General features: G+C 37.6%; 1 protein-coding gene across 1 annotated transcript; it reads right to left on the bottom strand.

The window, feature by feature from the left end:
- Positions 1–387: 387 nt before the first annotated feature.
- Positions 388–15,149, bottom strand: LOC117668706 (zinc-binding protein A33-like). The gene is made up of 4 exons (XM_087893608.1): positions 15,143–15,149; positions 14,495–14,551; positions 6,349–6,888; positions 388–494 (listed from the first exon to the last, which is right to left on the bottom strand). The coding sequence occupies exons 1-4, from the start codon at positions 15,147–15,149 to the stop codon at positions 388–390; spliced, it is 711 nt and encodes a 236-aa protein (XP_087749734.1).
- Positions 15,150–16,378: the final 1,229 nt, after the last annotated feature.

Raw genomic sequence — 16,378 nt, 5'->3', positions numbered from 1 at the left:
GCGCATGTGCAGAAGCCTTTGTGCATGCGCAGAGGGTCAAAAATCAGACCTGATGAAGTGCACACACACTTCTGAACCGGTAGGAAACGTAAGTAGATTTCACCCTGTACAATACACCTTAACAGAAGTACTGAGAAATATCAGTATTTAGGATTATATTATTTCCTTTGTTTTAATCAGGAATTTAGGTATTCTTGAACATTTAGTTCTCCAAACTCAGTAATACAGAAAGAACAAAAGTGTTCCAGGAAGATGTTGCTACAAGCCATATATGATATGGTTAAATATTTTGAATATATTAATATAAACCTCAGAAGAAGAAAAGTAGAGTTTCTTAAAATAACTCTTGGACTAAACTAATTTTACTGGTGTCAATAATTGGGACAACTATGAGTTTAGTTTCCTCTCCTTGGAGGTAAATGAATGAAAGTTATTAAATTGCAGAATCTTCCTTTTTGAGTTGCAGGCCACAGCATATTGTCTTTCAAGGAGATCTAGAAGGGAACAATGGGAGAAATTTAGGGTAAAATTGGATTTGGTTTCATTTGTGGCATATAGGTCAAAATATTTCCAAACTGACCAACTGCTTATTACTAGTGAATTAGCTCTTTAGGGCACACATTCACCTAAACTGGTAAGCCACACCTTTTCTGCCTTCTTAAAAAGTGTTCTGCAAAACTCACAATTGACCAAGCCATAATGGGTGATAAATGTCAATTTTTCTCAGACTGTTTTATAATGACTAATATTTATGGAGGACAGCAATTAGAATGGAAAATGAGTAAACAATAAAGGTTTTAATTAATGGATGAGATGAAAATAGTAAATTAGATCTATTATATGTCTGGAAAAAAAATGATGCAGTAGATTTGAATGAAGGTGATCTAATGCTGTAAAAAGGCATTGATAAATATGGACAGGAAGTGAAAACTTAATTATAATTATGAATAAAATTGCCAAATAAACTAGAAAATATGATTTTTCATATTTTACCTTGGATATCAGGTAATGGTCACCTGACTACAATATAAAGAAAGACTCATTTTATGGGACTGTCAGTCTCATCTTCCTTCTGTTCTCTGTTGGTAAGCAGAATTTGGAAGGATTTCCATATCTTTACCATGTCCATAATAACAGATTTCTCCAATCGAAATACTACTCCTTCTGTCATTTCTGTCTGGTTTCTGTCTCTCTTTTGGTGATCAACAATTCCTTCCCTAAAGTGCTGCTGCCATAATCAGAATATGGACTAGGATATAGGTCCAAATTTAGGAGGTGGGACACTTCTGCTATTTCCTTAGATTTCTGTTTCTGGGTAACCCTTCCAATAAATCAGGGATCTGCACAGTGGTGGGATTCAAGTAATTTAACAACTGGTTCTCTGCCCTAATGATTTCTTTTAACAACCAGTTTGCCAAACTGCTCAGAAAGTTAACAACTGGTTCTCCCGAAGTGGTGCGAACTGGCTGAATCTCACCACTGGATCTGCAACCATAAACTCTCAAAGAGCCATTTGGACCCATTTCCCACAGAAAACACTGGGAGCCAATCATTTAACAACCAGTTTGACTGGGTGTGCATGGGCAATTTGACATCGCTCACTCCCAGTCACATGAACCCCCACCCAGCCATGCCTACCCAGCTGGACATTAGGGCAAAGAACCAGCTGTTAAATTATTGCCCCACCCAGCCCCGCCTCACCCCTCCCTTCCCAGCCACCTCTTGCCACACCCAGCCTTGGGTGTATTGTTCACCTCTCTCTCTCCCTGTCTGTCTCTCCCTCCCTCCCCCCCTCTCTCTGTCTCTGTCTGTCTGTCTCTTTCTGTCTCTCGCTCTGTGTGTCTGTCTCTCTCTCTTGCCAGAGGTGAGTGGGGCAGGGTTGCATTGTAGCTCCCCGTCATAATGGGCTCCAGGAGGAGGAGGGGACCCCATCTCCCCCATTGTGAAGCATGCTAAATTTCACTGTGCTGCGCAGGATGCTGAGAGAGCAGTGGGCAGGCCATGGAGGTGGCAACAGCTCTGAGCCCAAAGTGGTGGGAGGCGAGGGCTGCCTTGGGCACAAATTACTGTGATGAAGGTGGAATGCTGTTGCCGCGCAAAGGCAAGTACAGGGGTGTTTCACTCCCATTCTGGGATATTGAGTGAGTCTCCATCCCCCATCATCACCCTTACCTTCTCAGGCCAGGCAAGGAGTGACTAGGAGGGGAGGGGTAGAGTCAGCCAGTGGTGGGAACAGCCAACTGGGAGCCGCAGCAGAAGTCTGAAAGAGCCGCATGCAGCTCCAGAGCTGCGGGTTGCCGACCCCTGCAATAATTGATCATTGATGACCTAGTACTAAAAGGGATGCTGGAAGAATAGATGCATTTTTACAGTACCTGAAAGTTGTGAGTGTAAAGGTGACAAAATGTGCAATTATAGGAAGTGGCTATATAAATTTGGCAACCAACTTTCAGTTGGTCATGTAAAAAGGAGAAGCATTATCAAAAGCCTTGTGCCATCAACAACAGCACTGAGGGATCCTTTCTGATGAGGATAGATTGCTGATAGGAGGGCATAGACATGTGGAGGTTTCACATTAAGGGCTGATGATTGGTTGATTGGTTGAACTTAGGCACTTCTGAACTTGAAAGCAAAACTTCAGAATTTAAAACATATAAAATATGATGAATAATATAAACTAAAACATCTTAATACAAGATTTGTATTTTTCTCTGCTAGCTAAGCAGCAAATTTTGGTATTTTTATGTGTTAACAATTTTGCTATTTTATCATATTCAGCTATTTGGGTGAGAAGACATGTATAAAGATGTAGGTCTGGAAGTATTCTTATTTTTAGTTATTGGTTGAAGCTGAAGTTTAAGCTGCGGTGAAGAAAAATAGATGTAACAAACAGAAAGGACGTGAATTGAGGTTCATGAATTATTTATGTTTCCTTTGGCTTGAACAAGTTTATAGGGGAAAGTGGGGGGAGAATGAATTTTAGCAAACAGGAAGTAATGTGACCAATGTTTTTAATCATTGATTTTTCCAATTAAAAAAACTTATTGCTATATTTTTATTTTTTTTTAATAAAAAAGTTTTTATTTTCTGATCAAACAAGTATACAATATAAACAATCATTCAAACTATCATCAAGAAAAAGAAAAAGAAAATCAATCCTTGGTAAACTCAATCTTCAACCCCTCCTCACCACCCCCCACCCCCGACTTCCCAGAACAGAAAACAGGGCATAGGTTTCACCAAACATTCACTAAAATAAACTAGCTAACTGTAAGATTTAATAACTCCCAATACCCCTTAACTCCCCTTTTACAATTTCATCAACCTCCCTTTTTATAGACTCAAAGTAGCGTATAATCCAATAACTCTAAGAGTTTTAAAGCCATTAACAAATATTAAACATTCAAACCTTAAAAATTCTCTTAATATATCAGTAAAGTATTCAATTCATTTGCAAAAACATTTTTCCCCCTCCTACTTTTCTCAAAGTTCAGATATTTTAAAATCTCATAACAAAAAATAAACCTTAGATATTCAGTAGTTAAATTTCTACATTTTTTAAGGTTCCTAAATTTTCCCCCTTCATTATTCCTCCCTCCAACTTTTAGAATTTTAAAAGATAATCATCAATATAATTAACCATGAATACATAAACTAGGAAACCAAAAAGGATTAATCTTACATTCAACCATTAATGCATCATATTTAAAAATCAATATTTAACTTTATGCTTTTTCCCCCTCAGTAGTTATAACACCTAAAACATAATCATTTTTAACCATGAGTAGAACAACTGCAAAGCCAAAAGAAAAGGTTAATCTTCCATTCTTGCTTTCTTTTTATATTTTTTCCAGTCTTTCTGCATCCCTCCTACTTCTATTTTGAGGAGGTTTTTCATTTTAATTTGAGGTTGATGTAACTGCGAAGATTGTCCCCTTTTTAAGAAAATTTCCTCTGATTTAGAGCCCCCAAATCGCCTCTTCTTGCTTATATAAATCAGTTCATTCCTTCGTCTGTAGGACCAAAGTTTGTCAAGAGTTTGTGAAAAAAAGTTCAGTTGTTTCTTTTTTATTAAATGTGTAAATGCCACTGGCAAATCTCCTTCATCTTCTAAAACTTCGAAAGTCTGATCATTTACTACTTTTTTCCAAACCAAGTCGTAATTTTGAAAGATTCTATCAATTTTTTCAAAAAGAGCAGAGAATAAGCTCGAAAATTCTTGAGAAGTTTCTTCCACCTTCTCTGCTGCAATCAGAATATCTCCTGAGTTGTCATCATGCTCCGTACTTATTTTTGTCTCCTCAGTCATTTCTGTTGTTATCCCTTTAAGAATTGCTATTTGATTACTTATAGCTGCAGTATGATTATTCATGGCTTCTTTTATAAATTCTGTAAATTCTGCATCAAAATCCTTATAGCTCTGTAAATCAGACAACTGTTCCATTTCTGACACCTCCAAATAGCTTCCAGCACTTTCAGGATCTTCTCTCTTAGAAGCCATTTTATTTTTAAAAAAGATTTTCTTTCTTCCCACAACCATAAAATCATAAAGTCAAAGCCATCCTTTTGAGCAGCTTTCAGCAATTTCTTTATAAATCACCAAACGAAATAATCTTTTCCCAAACCGCTCTTCAAAATCTATTCCAACAACTTAAAGCCAGTCTATGAGCACGAGTCTATTAGCGAAGACTTTCCTTTCTAACTTTCACTTTTAAAATCGCAACAAAGAAACGCCATCTTTACTTCCAGCTCAGAAAAACCAATTAGAAACATTGTATCCCCGGAGTTAAGTGTTATACTTGCAAAAAGCTTGTCCTCCTGCTTCTGTTCCGCCTGCTTTTTTGAAATCATTTAATCTTCTGTTTGACAGCAGAAATTGGACGCAACGCCTAGCTCTGTAAAAAAAACAGAGTCCCCCCGGATCCGGAGCTTCAGTGGGCTGAACGGGGAGCTCTCACCCTCCTAACCCCTGGAATTAATCCAGGGGTTTTCGGGGAGCTCTACCCTCACCCACCTGCTCTCCTCCCCTTCTTTTCCCGAAGGGGAGATTTTCAAGCCGTTTGACAGCTGATTAACGCTGTCAGAACGGCTCAACGGGATCGCGGGGCGGCGGTCTAAAAAGACCGTCAATGGCGCTGCGGAGCTATATTGACTGTCTCCTGAATCTGTTCCCTTGCATTTCAGTCTATAGATTAAACCCATCCATTTCTTTTCTTTTAATTAAGAAATAAATGTCCAATATGTATTATATGTGATAATGAAAAAATGGCAAAATAGAGATGCATAGAACACCACTGATGTAATAGTGAAGCTACTCAGGTACAGGTAAGAGCCCTTATTAGACTGACTTTGGGGCAATAAGATCAGTAAAGCGAACATACTTCTCTGTTCTTATTACATTTGCAGATAGCCAACCAGCAGCCTGTTTAGGATGACCATGCCCCTTCTGGGCCACGAGGGATCAGCAGAGCCTTTGTGGGAATTGGTGTGAGGAATACTCTTGACATTTGTTGGATAGCATTTGTTGAATTGTTGTATGCTGTTAAAAGTCTTTTAAATTTGATTATAGATGATAGATAGATAGATAGATAGATAGATAGATAGATAGATAGATAAATTCCACTTAGAGTTGGACACTGGATTGGCAGCCAATTGGGCACATCTGAGATCAGTTATCTAGAAAAAAATGAGTCAATTATTTGAGTCCTTAGGGCTGTGAGCTCTGTCATATATATTTTAGAGCAATGTCGCTTCTTGTTGCTTACAGACTTCTGGTAGGTGACACATAATTGGGACTAAGTGATTACATTGCATTGCATCGCATTCTGATCTGTATAACTGAATAGCTCTCATCTTTGCTCCTTTCTATAATTAGTACATTAGTAGAACATATTTATTTAGGACCATTTAATATTGCAATCAATAATTGTTAGCAATGCTGTAGTATTAAAATTTACAGAGGAAGAAAAAGATACAAAACACAGAAAGGTTATACTATTATAAAAGAATTGCTTTATTCAACTGTTGTAATCAAATATTCTATAACTTTAAGGTTATAACAACTGACTGGATTATAACAAACTTATTTCTACATTTCATAGTAAAACTGATGTATTAATAATCTAAGAATAAGATCACTGAATGTTATAAAATAGAACACGTATTACCTTATTTTTACCACAAGAATTATAGTGTTAAAATTGTAAATGCTGTCACAGAAAATGCATTCCATTATTTGTTCATTAGAGAGATTTTATCATCAGTCTCAATTTGTATCTCTGATTCTTTAATAAGTACAGTAAAAAGAATGTCTAAACTAAAATCTGCTCTAAATGTTTATTTTATTACCTTCCACTATTTTCTCCTCTTGAAACAATGATGGGATTAGTGTTGCATTATCAAATTCTGTTATTAAAGACCTTGTCAAGAAGAAAGGATACAATTTCTCAGAAGCAACATTAAGAAAAGTGTAGAGTTTATGTATCCTATGAGTATCATAAAAAGAAATTTCATGACTTTTCAAATTTAGGAATATCCCTATCCTTGTTGGTTTTCTTGGCACGTTCAGAATTGTGCAGGGGTCTGAAGAAGCCCAGTAATTATTCCTATTATCAAGACCTATGACCCAGTAGCCATTCTGAGGAGACAATGTGATCTTCCCTGTTCTAGGAGCAGATTCAGATGCAACACCTACATCCCACACATTTTTTTGGCCAACCTCCACTTCCCAATAATATTTGCATTCAGAAAAACTTCTTTTTTCCAAGACAAATGTATGGGACTCAAATCTCTCTTTACTGTTAGAAACATGACGAATATTTCCAGTGTCTCTCATATTTTCCCCATCTTCATAAACTTCCAGTCTTTTGGGGTCCAAGAAAAGATTAACTAAAAAGAAAAGAAAATGTCATATCTCATAACCCTCATAATTTTTACATTCTGGAGATATGGCTATGTATGAATGAATATATCACTGTGCAGTACTTCACTAATCATTCAGAAAATTATTCTTGGCATGAAATTGCTTAATGAATTGTAGACAAGGCCCATCTTCATACTGCTATGCACCCTAAAACATTTTCCTGAATAGTTTCAAAAGGATCTCATTGCTGCAATATACAGTATGAATATCTCAGGATCAAAATCTATACTCTACTGGTACTGGTTGAGTGAATTTTAAATGTAACTGATGCAATGATATGTCTATACCTACAAATATCAGAACAGTTGAAGCAATTATACTTTTTGTAACATTTTATGGAAGAAAAAATCAAGAAGCAGGAAATAAATAATATTTCATAACTCCAGCTGGTTCCTCAGGAAGGTAAAACTCTTGACTCCATTGAATCGAATCAAAAGAACTTTTACTGAGAGAAAGTGGATGCAGTAAAGCCAGGCAAAATTTGAGAACCCTGTGCAAAGCTCAAAGCCAAAAAAGTAAACCAATTGATCAGTGAACAAATCAACTCAGAGTTCTCATGAGTTACAAATACCAGGTGCAAATTATCCTATTTTGCACACATTATCTGTAGCTCTGACTATAATGCTTATATATAATGCTATAAAGCCACAAGGTGGTTACAGTGGTGAAGGGCATGCCTTTGAAAGACCTAAAAACCAGGTTAGGGAGAGATCATCATGGAGAAAATAACTCTCTATCTTGACTCTTATAAAGAGAGATATAAACAATATTCCCATCATATCAGATTCAACAGAGCTGTGAAATGGTCTCCTCCATTGATTGCGTTTGTTTGCAACCCAAAACTGTAAAGCACTTCAATACTATTTTACCAGTCAAAAATTGGAAATACATAAAAAATGGAGATGCTGAGTTTGTTTGAAGTATTTGCAGTGCCTGATAGTTTTAGCCATTGATGAATAGTTAGAAAATAAAATAAGTTCATGTATTAGACTTATCCCTTGTTTTATACAGCTTTTCTGAAATTAAAACAGTTTTTTTTCTTGGTCGAGACAGGAATAAACTACTTTTTAAAACTTAGCCATTTTTAGAATAAACCAATTGGGACATTTCCATATAAAGAACCTTCCAATGTGCCAAATATCTGACTTTAGAATTAAAGAAGCATTGGCTGAGGTGTTCTCATGATTATCAGATTTGCCAGAACATCTGCACTTTACAGTCATGGGTATATTTATTGTTTCTAAGCCCAGGGCTCTTAAAGAACTGAACACCAGTCAGCAACTGCTCTTTCTTATTAGCAGATGAGCATAGAAAAAAGAGGGCTGTCTATCAATTGGTCCTCATTTTTTCAGTAGGCAAGGCTGCCTCTCTCTGTTCTTTGAGTGACATTTTGGAAAGAAACTTTCTTTTCAGGCTAGAAACCAGGAGACCGTGAGTTCTAATCCTGCCTTAGGCATGAAAGCTGGATGGATGACTTTGAACTTCTCTCAGCCTTACCCACTTCAAAGGGTTGATGGGGGGGGATATGATGAATAAGGAGTATTGGGTATATTCACTGCCTCAAGTTATTAGTAAAATATAATAAAGGTGAGATATTATTATCATCAGCATCAGCAGCATCATATCAGACGGTCTACAAAAATGGTTTTTCAATTGAAAGAAAGGTCCTGGTAGGGAAAGCAATAATTTTGTATGAAGCCAGTCCATAATAAGTACTTGGAATAGAGAAGATGGTTGGTTTAAAGTATGTACAGTGCCTGACATGTTTAGAGATTAGTGAATACGTACAAAGCAAAAGAAGTTCAAATAATGGACTTACCGGTACCCTTTTCTTTTTTCAGCTTTTCTGGAATTGAAGCAGAATATATTTTTTCAGTAAAGATAAGAATATTTTAAAAAGAAAAACCATTGTGTCCAGTCCTAGATAAATGATTAAGACTCTTCCATACAGGGGTGAAATCTAAATTTTTTTGCTACCGGTTCTGTGGGTGTGGCTTAATTAGTGGGTGGGGCTTGGTGGTAAGGTGACTGGGAAGGCATGGCTTGTTGGTCAGGTGGGCGTGGCCAAGTCAATGTCACTTCTTTGCCCTTTTTTAACCTACAAAACAAAACACAACACAACACAACTGGCTCTCCCACAATGTAAAAGCAGCTGTGCTAGACCCAAAATGGCCTCTGCAACAAGCAGGAACCTCACACAGCCGCAAAAAGCCCAAAAAACCAACTTTCACACTTCACACACATAAAATTCCACATACAGCTTTGTGAGATTTTGTGTGTTTGTGTAGTTAGAGTGAAACACTATAGAAACACACTAAATCTCAGAAAGCTGCACAAATATTATTTTATTTTAATTTATTTTTATTTTTATATAAAAGCAGCTAAATTTAAAACTTTCTAAACTTTAAATGGCTAGGTCTAAAAAAAGAACAACTATAAAAAACCCCAATTAACTATTTTTTTAAAGCTTCCAAAGGGGAAAAAAACTTACCCAATAGAACAGGGGTCGCCAACCTTGGCAACTTTAAGACTTGTAGACTTCAACTCCCAGAATTCCTCAGCCAGCTTTGCTTTGCTGGCTGAGGAATTCTGGGAGATGAAGTCCACAACTCCCTGCCTGCTTGATTGCAGGCAGGGAAATTCAGTTGCTTGCTGATGCAATGGATTGCAGGGATTACAGCAAGGTGTTGCAACCAGCAGCTAAGGTTAGCAAGCTGAGGGGTGGAGTGGGAGGGATTTTTGCTACCAATTAGCAGGCAACTCAGCTGAGATCGTCAGAGCTTGGATCGTCAGAGCCATTTAAAAGGAAAAAAAGGCTCTGATAGTTGCGCGGCTCAGCTGGGCATGGGGGGGGCAGGGACTTTTGCTACTGGTTCTCCGAACTGCCTGCCGCCATCGCTACCTACTCGCCCGAGCCGGTCCGAACCAGGAGCATTTCATCCCTGCTTCCATATAAACTCTATAAGCTCTTTCTGACCCATAGATAAACAAAGAAGATGGGCGTCAATCAACTGGTTAGTATTTGCTCAGCAGGGAAGGCTGCTTTGCCCTGTTCTTTGAGTGACATTTTAAAAAGTAGTTTTCCATCTCCATATAAATAATTAAGAAAAAATATTGGAGAAATTTCAGTACTTTGAGTGGAAGATCGTAAGATCCTTAGATATTTATGTACTTGAAGCCTTGACATCAGCCATCATGACAGACTCAGAAGAGCTATGAACAATCAAATCAGATTCTCCTCCATTGATTAGACACCCTGGCAACCCAAAACTACAAAGCATTACAATATTCTTCAGTCTGTCCTAAAAATTGTAGTTCTTGATTTGAAAGAAAAGTAAAGCTAGGGAGCACAACAACTTAGAATGAAGCCAATCCATATATAGTTCTTCTAGAAGATATAGTACATATGGAACAGAGAGGCTGAGCTGGTTTGAATTATTTACAATGCCTGATACTTGTAGCCATTGGTGAATACTGAGAAAATGAAAGAGCTTCATATATTAGAATTATTCTTTTCTTTATTCAGCTTTTCTGAAATTGAAGGAGAATATATATTTTGCAGTGGAGACAATACAGGTAGTGCTCAATTTACAACTATTCATTTAATGAGTATTCAAAGTTACAACAGCAATGAAAAAAGTGACATGACAGTTTTTCAGTTACCACCTTTCCAGCATCTCCATGATCATGTGATCAAAATTCAGATGCTTTGCAAATGATTCATATTTATGACTGTTGCCATGTCCCAAGGTGATGTGATCACTTTTTGTGACCTGACATGCAAAGTCGATAGAGAAGCCAGATTCACTTAACAACTGGGTTATTAACTTATCAACTGAGGCAAGAAAGGTCATAAAATGGGGCAAAAGTCATTTAACAAATGTTTTGCTTAACAATAGAAATGTTGAGTTCAATTGTAGACATAAATTGAGGACTACCTGTAATACATTGTTTTCTAAACATAGTTGTCAGTCCTAGAAAAAGCAGATTGGGCACTTCCATATAAAAAGCCTTCCAATATGCTATGTGCCAAACACCTAATTTTACAATTAAATAGAAGAAAAATTTCCTGGGATGTTTTGATGATTATTCAATTTAACAGAATACTTTACATTCATGGATGTGTTTATTGTTTTCACGCCCAATGCTCATAGAGAACTAAACACTAATCAGCAGCCACTCTTTCTGATCAGCAGATGAGCACAGAAGAGAGATGTCAGTCAATTTGTCCTCATTTACTCAGTAGGGAAGGCTGCCTTGCCTTGTCCTCAACTTTATTCCCATATTCTATTACACTCACATTGTTACAACTCAAACTGCAGAAAAAGTAAAAATTGAACAGTTCTATATGACTTAGAGCACCTTGTAAATAATTAAATTACATTCTAATATAAAAATGATAATGCAAAAATACTTTATATGAATTATTGCACTTATCTCACATGATAATCAAATAATACTCAAGATTCTACAATCAAGAGTTCAACAATGCATTGAATGAAAAATACAAAAAATAGAAACTATATTCAGAAAATGAAGCAGCAATTGAGATTACAATGGGATTATTGATTTTACAAAAATAGATGATAACATATTGAATAGCCCTTATGAAACAGCTATGCTATAATAGGATCAGGAAATAACACTTGAAAAAAAAACATTTCAGTGTTTCTGTCTTGATGTTTTCACTTCATTTCCTTGAAGATGGCAGCAGGAACTACCAAGGAAATTATTCTAGAGAAGAAGTTAGATCCAGAGCAAGAATACCCAGAGGATTTCTGTGAGAGGAGGTGTGATACCTAAGGACTTCTGCTGTAAGCATTAACCCTTCAAAGTAGTTCAGGAAAGAAGCATAACTCTCCCTTCCTTCCTTCCTTCCTTCCTTCCTTCCTTCCTTCCTTCCTTCCTTCCTTCCTTCCTTCCTTCCTTCCTCTTTCTTTCTTTCTTTCTTTCTTTCTTTCTTTCTTTCTTTCTTTCTTTCTTTCTTTCTCTTTTCTCAAGTCTGAGTGGCTTACATCAAGATAAAAAAACATATGGCACTACTCCCAAGATGGTATACTGAGTGATGAGAGACTCTTTTTCTTTAGCCAACAAACACTTTTTTTTGCCACCAATTTGGTTATTTGGTAACTTGCTCCCTGTTTTTTTTTAGAAAGGAAGACTAGGAAGAACTCAAGACAACATTTTGTAGATTGTGTATCTATAAAGAGGTGGGATCTAGAAGACCACAGTTCTTGATAAGGTGTGGTTGGAATATCAGGTCTCTTACCATCTTTTCTCTTCAGCTGTTTGTTTTTTGTAAGTACGCCTGGGTTTAATTGCACTTTTAAAGCTTTTCTATGTTCTGATTTATCACCAGTTGACTGCTAACCTATTTCATAACACCATGCTGGATTTTTACAATTTTTTTGTTTGTTTCTCACTGTTTACCATTGAATTCTAAATCACTTTCGCTTTTGCCATCAGAAAGTCAGTGGTGAAAATATATTCCCATGAGTGGAAAGTCATCCAATTGGACTTACATTTATACTATATTACAAATGTTGTTCTTTCTTTAAAAAAAAAAAGAGAGAGAAAGAGCTCTGATCTATATTTTTAACTTCTGATGGGAAAATTCCCTTTCTTTTAATCACTTTCTATTTTTGAAAAATAAATTATCTCAATTCTTCTCTATGGATATTTTATTTCTTGTCTTTGGAATGAATAGTGTGTCTTCACAATGTTCCTAAAAGAGAGAAAGCTTTCTTTAAAAAGAATGCTCTCTAACTTACAGTTTTTTAAAAAAAAAATATAAATAATTAATTCGTTGTCAGCAGCTTTGAATCAAACCAGGAATATATCCCAAAGCAGGAAATAGCATTTGGAATTGATTTGCAATTTGATGAATTGGAATTTGGGTTGTTACTGAGAGTCGAGCTGCTGTGAAGAAGTTAGTTTACTTTATTGTCATTGCACCTCGTACAACGAAATTAAAGAAAGAACCTGGTCTGAAAATTACAAATTTTCCAGAGAAGATTTAAAAGAATATGAACATAAGAAATTCTGAGATAATGGAATTGATGAATGATGGACTAGACTTTCTTGGGTTTTGGAGCTTCAAACATTTTGAAACTGTGTGACTGTTCAGTGGCTGTGAAAGTACTTGATGTGGCACAACATGTTTTTGGATTGTCATGCTGATTTTTTTTGGGGGGGGGGGCATGATTTTGGGATTAATTTATGGAAGATTTTTCAGGAGCCCATGGAGTTGTGTATGCTAAGTTTGGTGATAGTCAACTGAATATTGGTTGTATTTCTACCCTGGATGAGTTTTGGGGAATTGGGGGATTGGCTTTCTACTTGGTGATGAGAGGCGAGTTGAATGTGAATGGAGTGTATTTATTGTGGCTATGGAGGGGCTGTTTGATGTCCACTATCTGTTGTTGAGGTTGAGGTTGGTGGCTTGAGGGTGCTATATCACCTGTTGGATTTTCCTTCTTTTTTAGCTGAAGGGAGTTAGTTGGAGACGGTTTCTGTTTTGGACCCACAAAGATGTTTTGAGGATGAGAGACAGAATTAGACTAGAAGAAAGACAAGCTACTGGATCAAAAAGTAGTGTCAAGATTTTTCTATATTAGATTTACTGTATATGCAGAAAGGTATTTGTTAGGCTGTTTTTTTCTTTTTTCTTTATGACACCAAGGCAAAGAAAGAAGTCTCTTTGTTTTATGTTCACTACAAAAATTTGGTCAGGTAGAGTGGGCCAGTAGAGAATGGGTCATGGCTCAGAGTCATTCAGTGAGTTTCTATGAGTGAAGTTAAATCTAAACCTGGATCTGCTACCTTGTTTCCCCGAAAATAAGACCCTGTGTTATTTTTTTTATTTTTATTTTTTGAACCATGAAATAAGCGCTTGGCCTTATTTTCAGGGAGATCTTATTATTTTGGGGCATATGAAGGAAACCAGAGGAAATGGCAGGGACTGGCTGCGCATGCATTTACATATTTTTGGGGAGGGATTATTTTCAGGGGGGCTTATTTTAGTGCACATGCTCAAAAGCCCGATTGGGCTTATTATCAGGGGATGTCTTACTTTAGGGGAAACAGGGTACTTATATGCCATTTTAAAAAAATATTGAGCACTATTTTGGATTATTTTATTTAATTCACAAATATGCTATTATTCTTACATAAGTAACCAACATGTCATATTTCTATTAGAAACCAAATATCAGGTAAAGTATTTGATCACATGCCTATTGTGTTTTATTCAGGATAATAAATAGGATAGGGAGGATAGGGAGTTAGAACAGAGGTATGCTCTTTTCTGTATTATGGCTTCTGCTTATTCTGAAAGAAAATATCAGGCTTAGTACATCTAATACTTACCTTACTCTGCAAAACATAAAGCAGACAGAAAATAAACTCATCATAATTATTAAAGAATTTTAAACAATAATATTATAGACATATGCTAATCTGTATAATATGGGAATGATATATTGTTATACTCATAACATAGTGAATATATTTAAATAAGAAGCAAAACAATAATTATAATTCTTTCATTTCTTTAATCTAGCTGGAACTTACCTTCAAGCAGTTTTACATGATTTTCTAATTTTTTCACGTAAGCCTTTACCTGTTTTCCTGAAAGAAGAAGTACAACATTCACTACATAAATATGTATAGAGATGCAGAATTCCTAGACATTTTCAAGAATTAATTTTGGTTTGGCTTGTAATTTTCTTTCCTTTTTTTTTTTTTTTTTTGAAAAAATGGAATTGTGAGAGGGGGATGGCTATACTGTATTAGTACCAGTAGTACTTTTAACATTTATTAGGAACTAGCTGGATACCCATGCTCTGCTACAAAACTATGTGATTGGGCTTGATAAATCAATACAGCTTGAAAATTAATGAGTAGTTACAATTGGTCTCTTCTCTCCCTTTCTCTCCCTCAGGCTTGCCCCATTGAAGCCACTCCTATCCTATTTCCTTCTCTCCCACAGGCTGGCCCCATTGATCCTTTCCTATCCCCTTCTCTCCCACAGGCTTGCCCCATTGAAGCCACTCCTCTCTTCTCCCCTCTCTCCCTCAGGCTGGCCCCATTGATCCTCTCCTATCCCCTTCTCACGGGCTTGCCCCACAGAGGCCTCTCCTATCTTATCCCCTTCTCTCCTTTTCAGGTGGGGAGTAGAATGTCTAAACTCTCAACCCACAGGCTGGATAAGTCACATACTGGCCATGCCCATGACAGAGTTCTTTTCAGGTGGGGAGGGGGAGTAGAACGTCTAACTCCTTAGCATCAGAACATGTTAATAATAATATAAGAAATACTAATGATCTGATGGTCATTTTGAAAATCCTTTCTTAGCAAGCACCTAAAAGCCAAGAGAAATATATGTGCCAAATTTCAAGTTTGTAGGCTTTATGGTTCTGGAGATTTCGTGATGATGCATGAGTGGTATTTCGCATATATATATATATATATATATGTGTGTGTGTGTGTGTGTGTGTGTGTGTGTGTGTATGTATGTATGTATATATATATTTGTTTCCATTTCTATACCGCCCTTCTCCAAATAGGACTCAGGGCGGTGAACAGCCAAAGTAAAAAACAGAGCATACAAAATTTAAAAAACAGTATTAAAATAATTAAATATTTTGGCCATAAATTAAAACAACCCAATTTAAAATCAATTTAAAATTTAATTCAAGCCAGCCCAGCTGGTTGAAATAAATAGGTTTTCAGGGCCCGACGAAAAATCCGGAGGTCTGTTATTGTACGTAACTCTGGGGGGAGGTTGTTCCAGAGGGTGGGCGCCGTCACAGAGAAGGCTCTCCCCCTGGGGGTCGCCAGCCAACATTGTCTTGCGGACGGCACCCTGAGGAGGCCCACTCTGTGCGAGCGTACTGGCCGGTGGGAGGCTATTGGTGGCAGAAGGCGGTCTCGTAAGTACCCCAGTCCTAAGCCATGGAGCGCTTTAAAGGTGGTCACCAACACCTTGAAGTGCACCCGGAAGACCACCGGGAGCCAGTGCAGCTTGCGCAGGAGAGGTGTCACATGGGAGCACCTCGTCACCCCCATAAACCCCCGTGCGGCCACGTTCTGGACCAGCTGGAGCCTCCGGGTGCACCCCAGGGGGAGCCCCATGTAGAGAGCGTTGCAGTAGTCCAGGCGGGAAGCGACTAGTGCCTGAGTGACTGTGCGTAGAGAGTCCCAATCTAGAAAGGGGCGCAGCTGGCGTATCAGGCGAACCTGATAAAAAGCCCCCCTGGCCACGGCCGTCAAATGATCTTCTAAAGACAGCCGTGCATCCAGGAGGACGCCCAAGTTACGAGCCCTCTCCGTGGGGGCGAGTGATTCGCCCCCAATAGCCAGCGATGGCATCAGCTGGCTATATCAGGACGCTGGAAGCCACAGCCACTCGGTCTTGGAGGGATTGAGTCAGAGCCTGTTTCTCCCCATCCAGGC

This window comes from Pantherophis guttatus, chromosome 4 (genome assembly GCF_059756535.1).
Source record: "Pantherophis guttatus breed Tessera chromosome 4, ASM5975653v1, whole genome shotgun sequence".
In the NCBI taxonomy this organism is placed as follows: Eukaryota; Metazoa; Chordata; class Lepidosauria; order Squamata; family Colubridae; genus Pantherophis; species Pantherophis guttatus.
This window is presented reverse-complemented; position numbering and strand designations above follow the sequence as displayed.

Bases quoted from the DNA above. Each gene is read 5' to 3' on its own strand.
- LOC117668706 (XM_087893608.1), bottom strand. The intron at 6,889-14,494 runs GTAAGTTCCAGC...TTTTCTTTTTAG, and splicing joins TCATGTAAAACTGCTTGAAG to TTAATCTTTTCTTGGACCCC. The intron at 495-6,348 runs GTAATAAAATAA...GTTCCCTTCTAG, and splicing joins AGAGGAGAAAATAGTGGAAG to ATCTCCTTGAAAGACAATAT.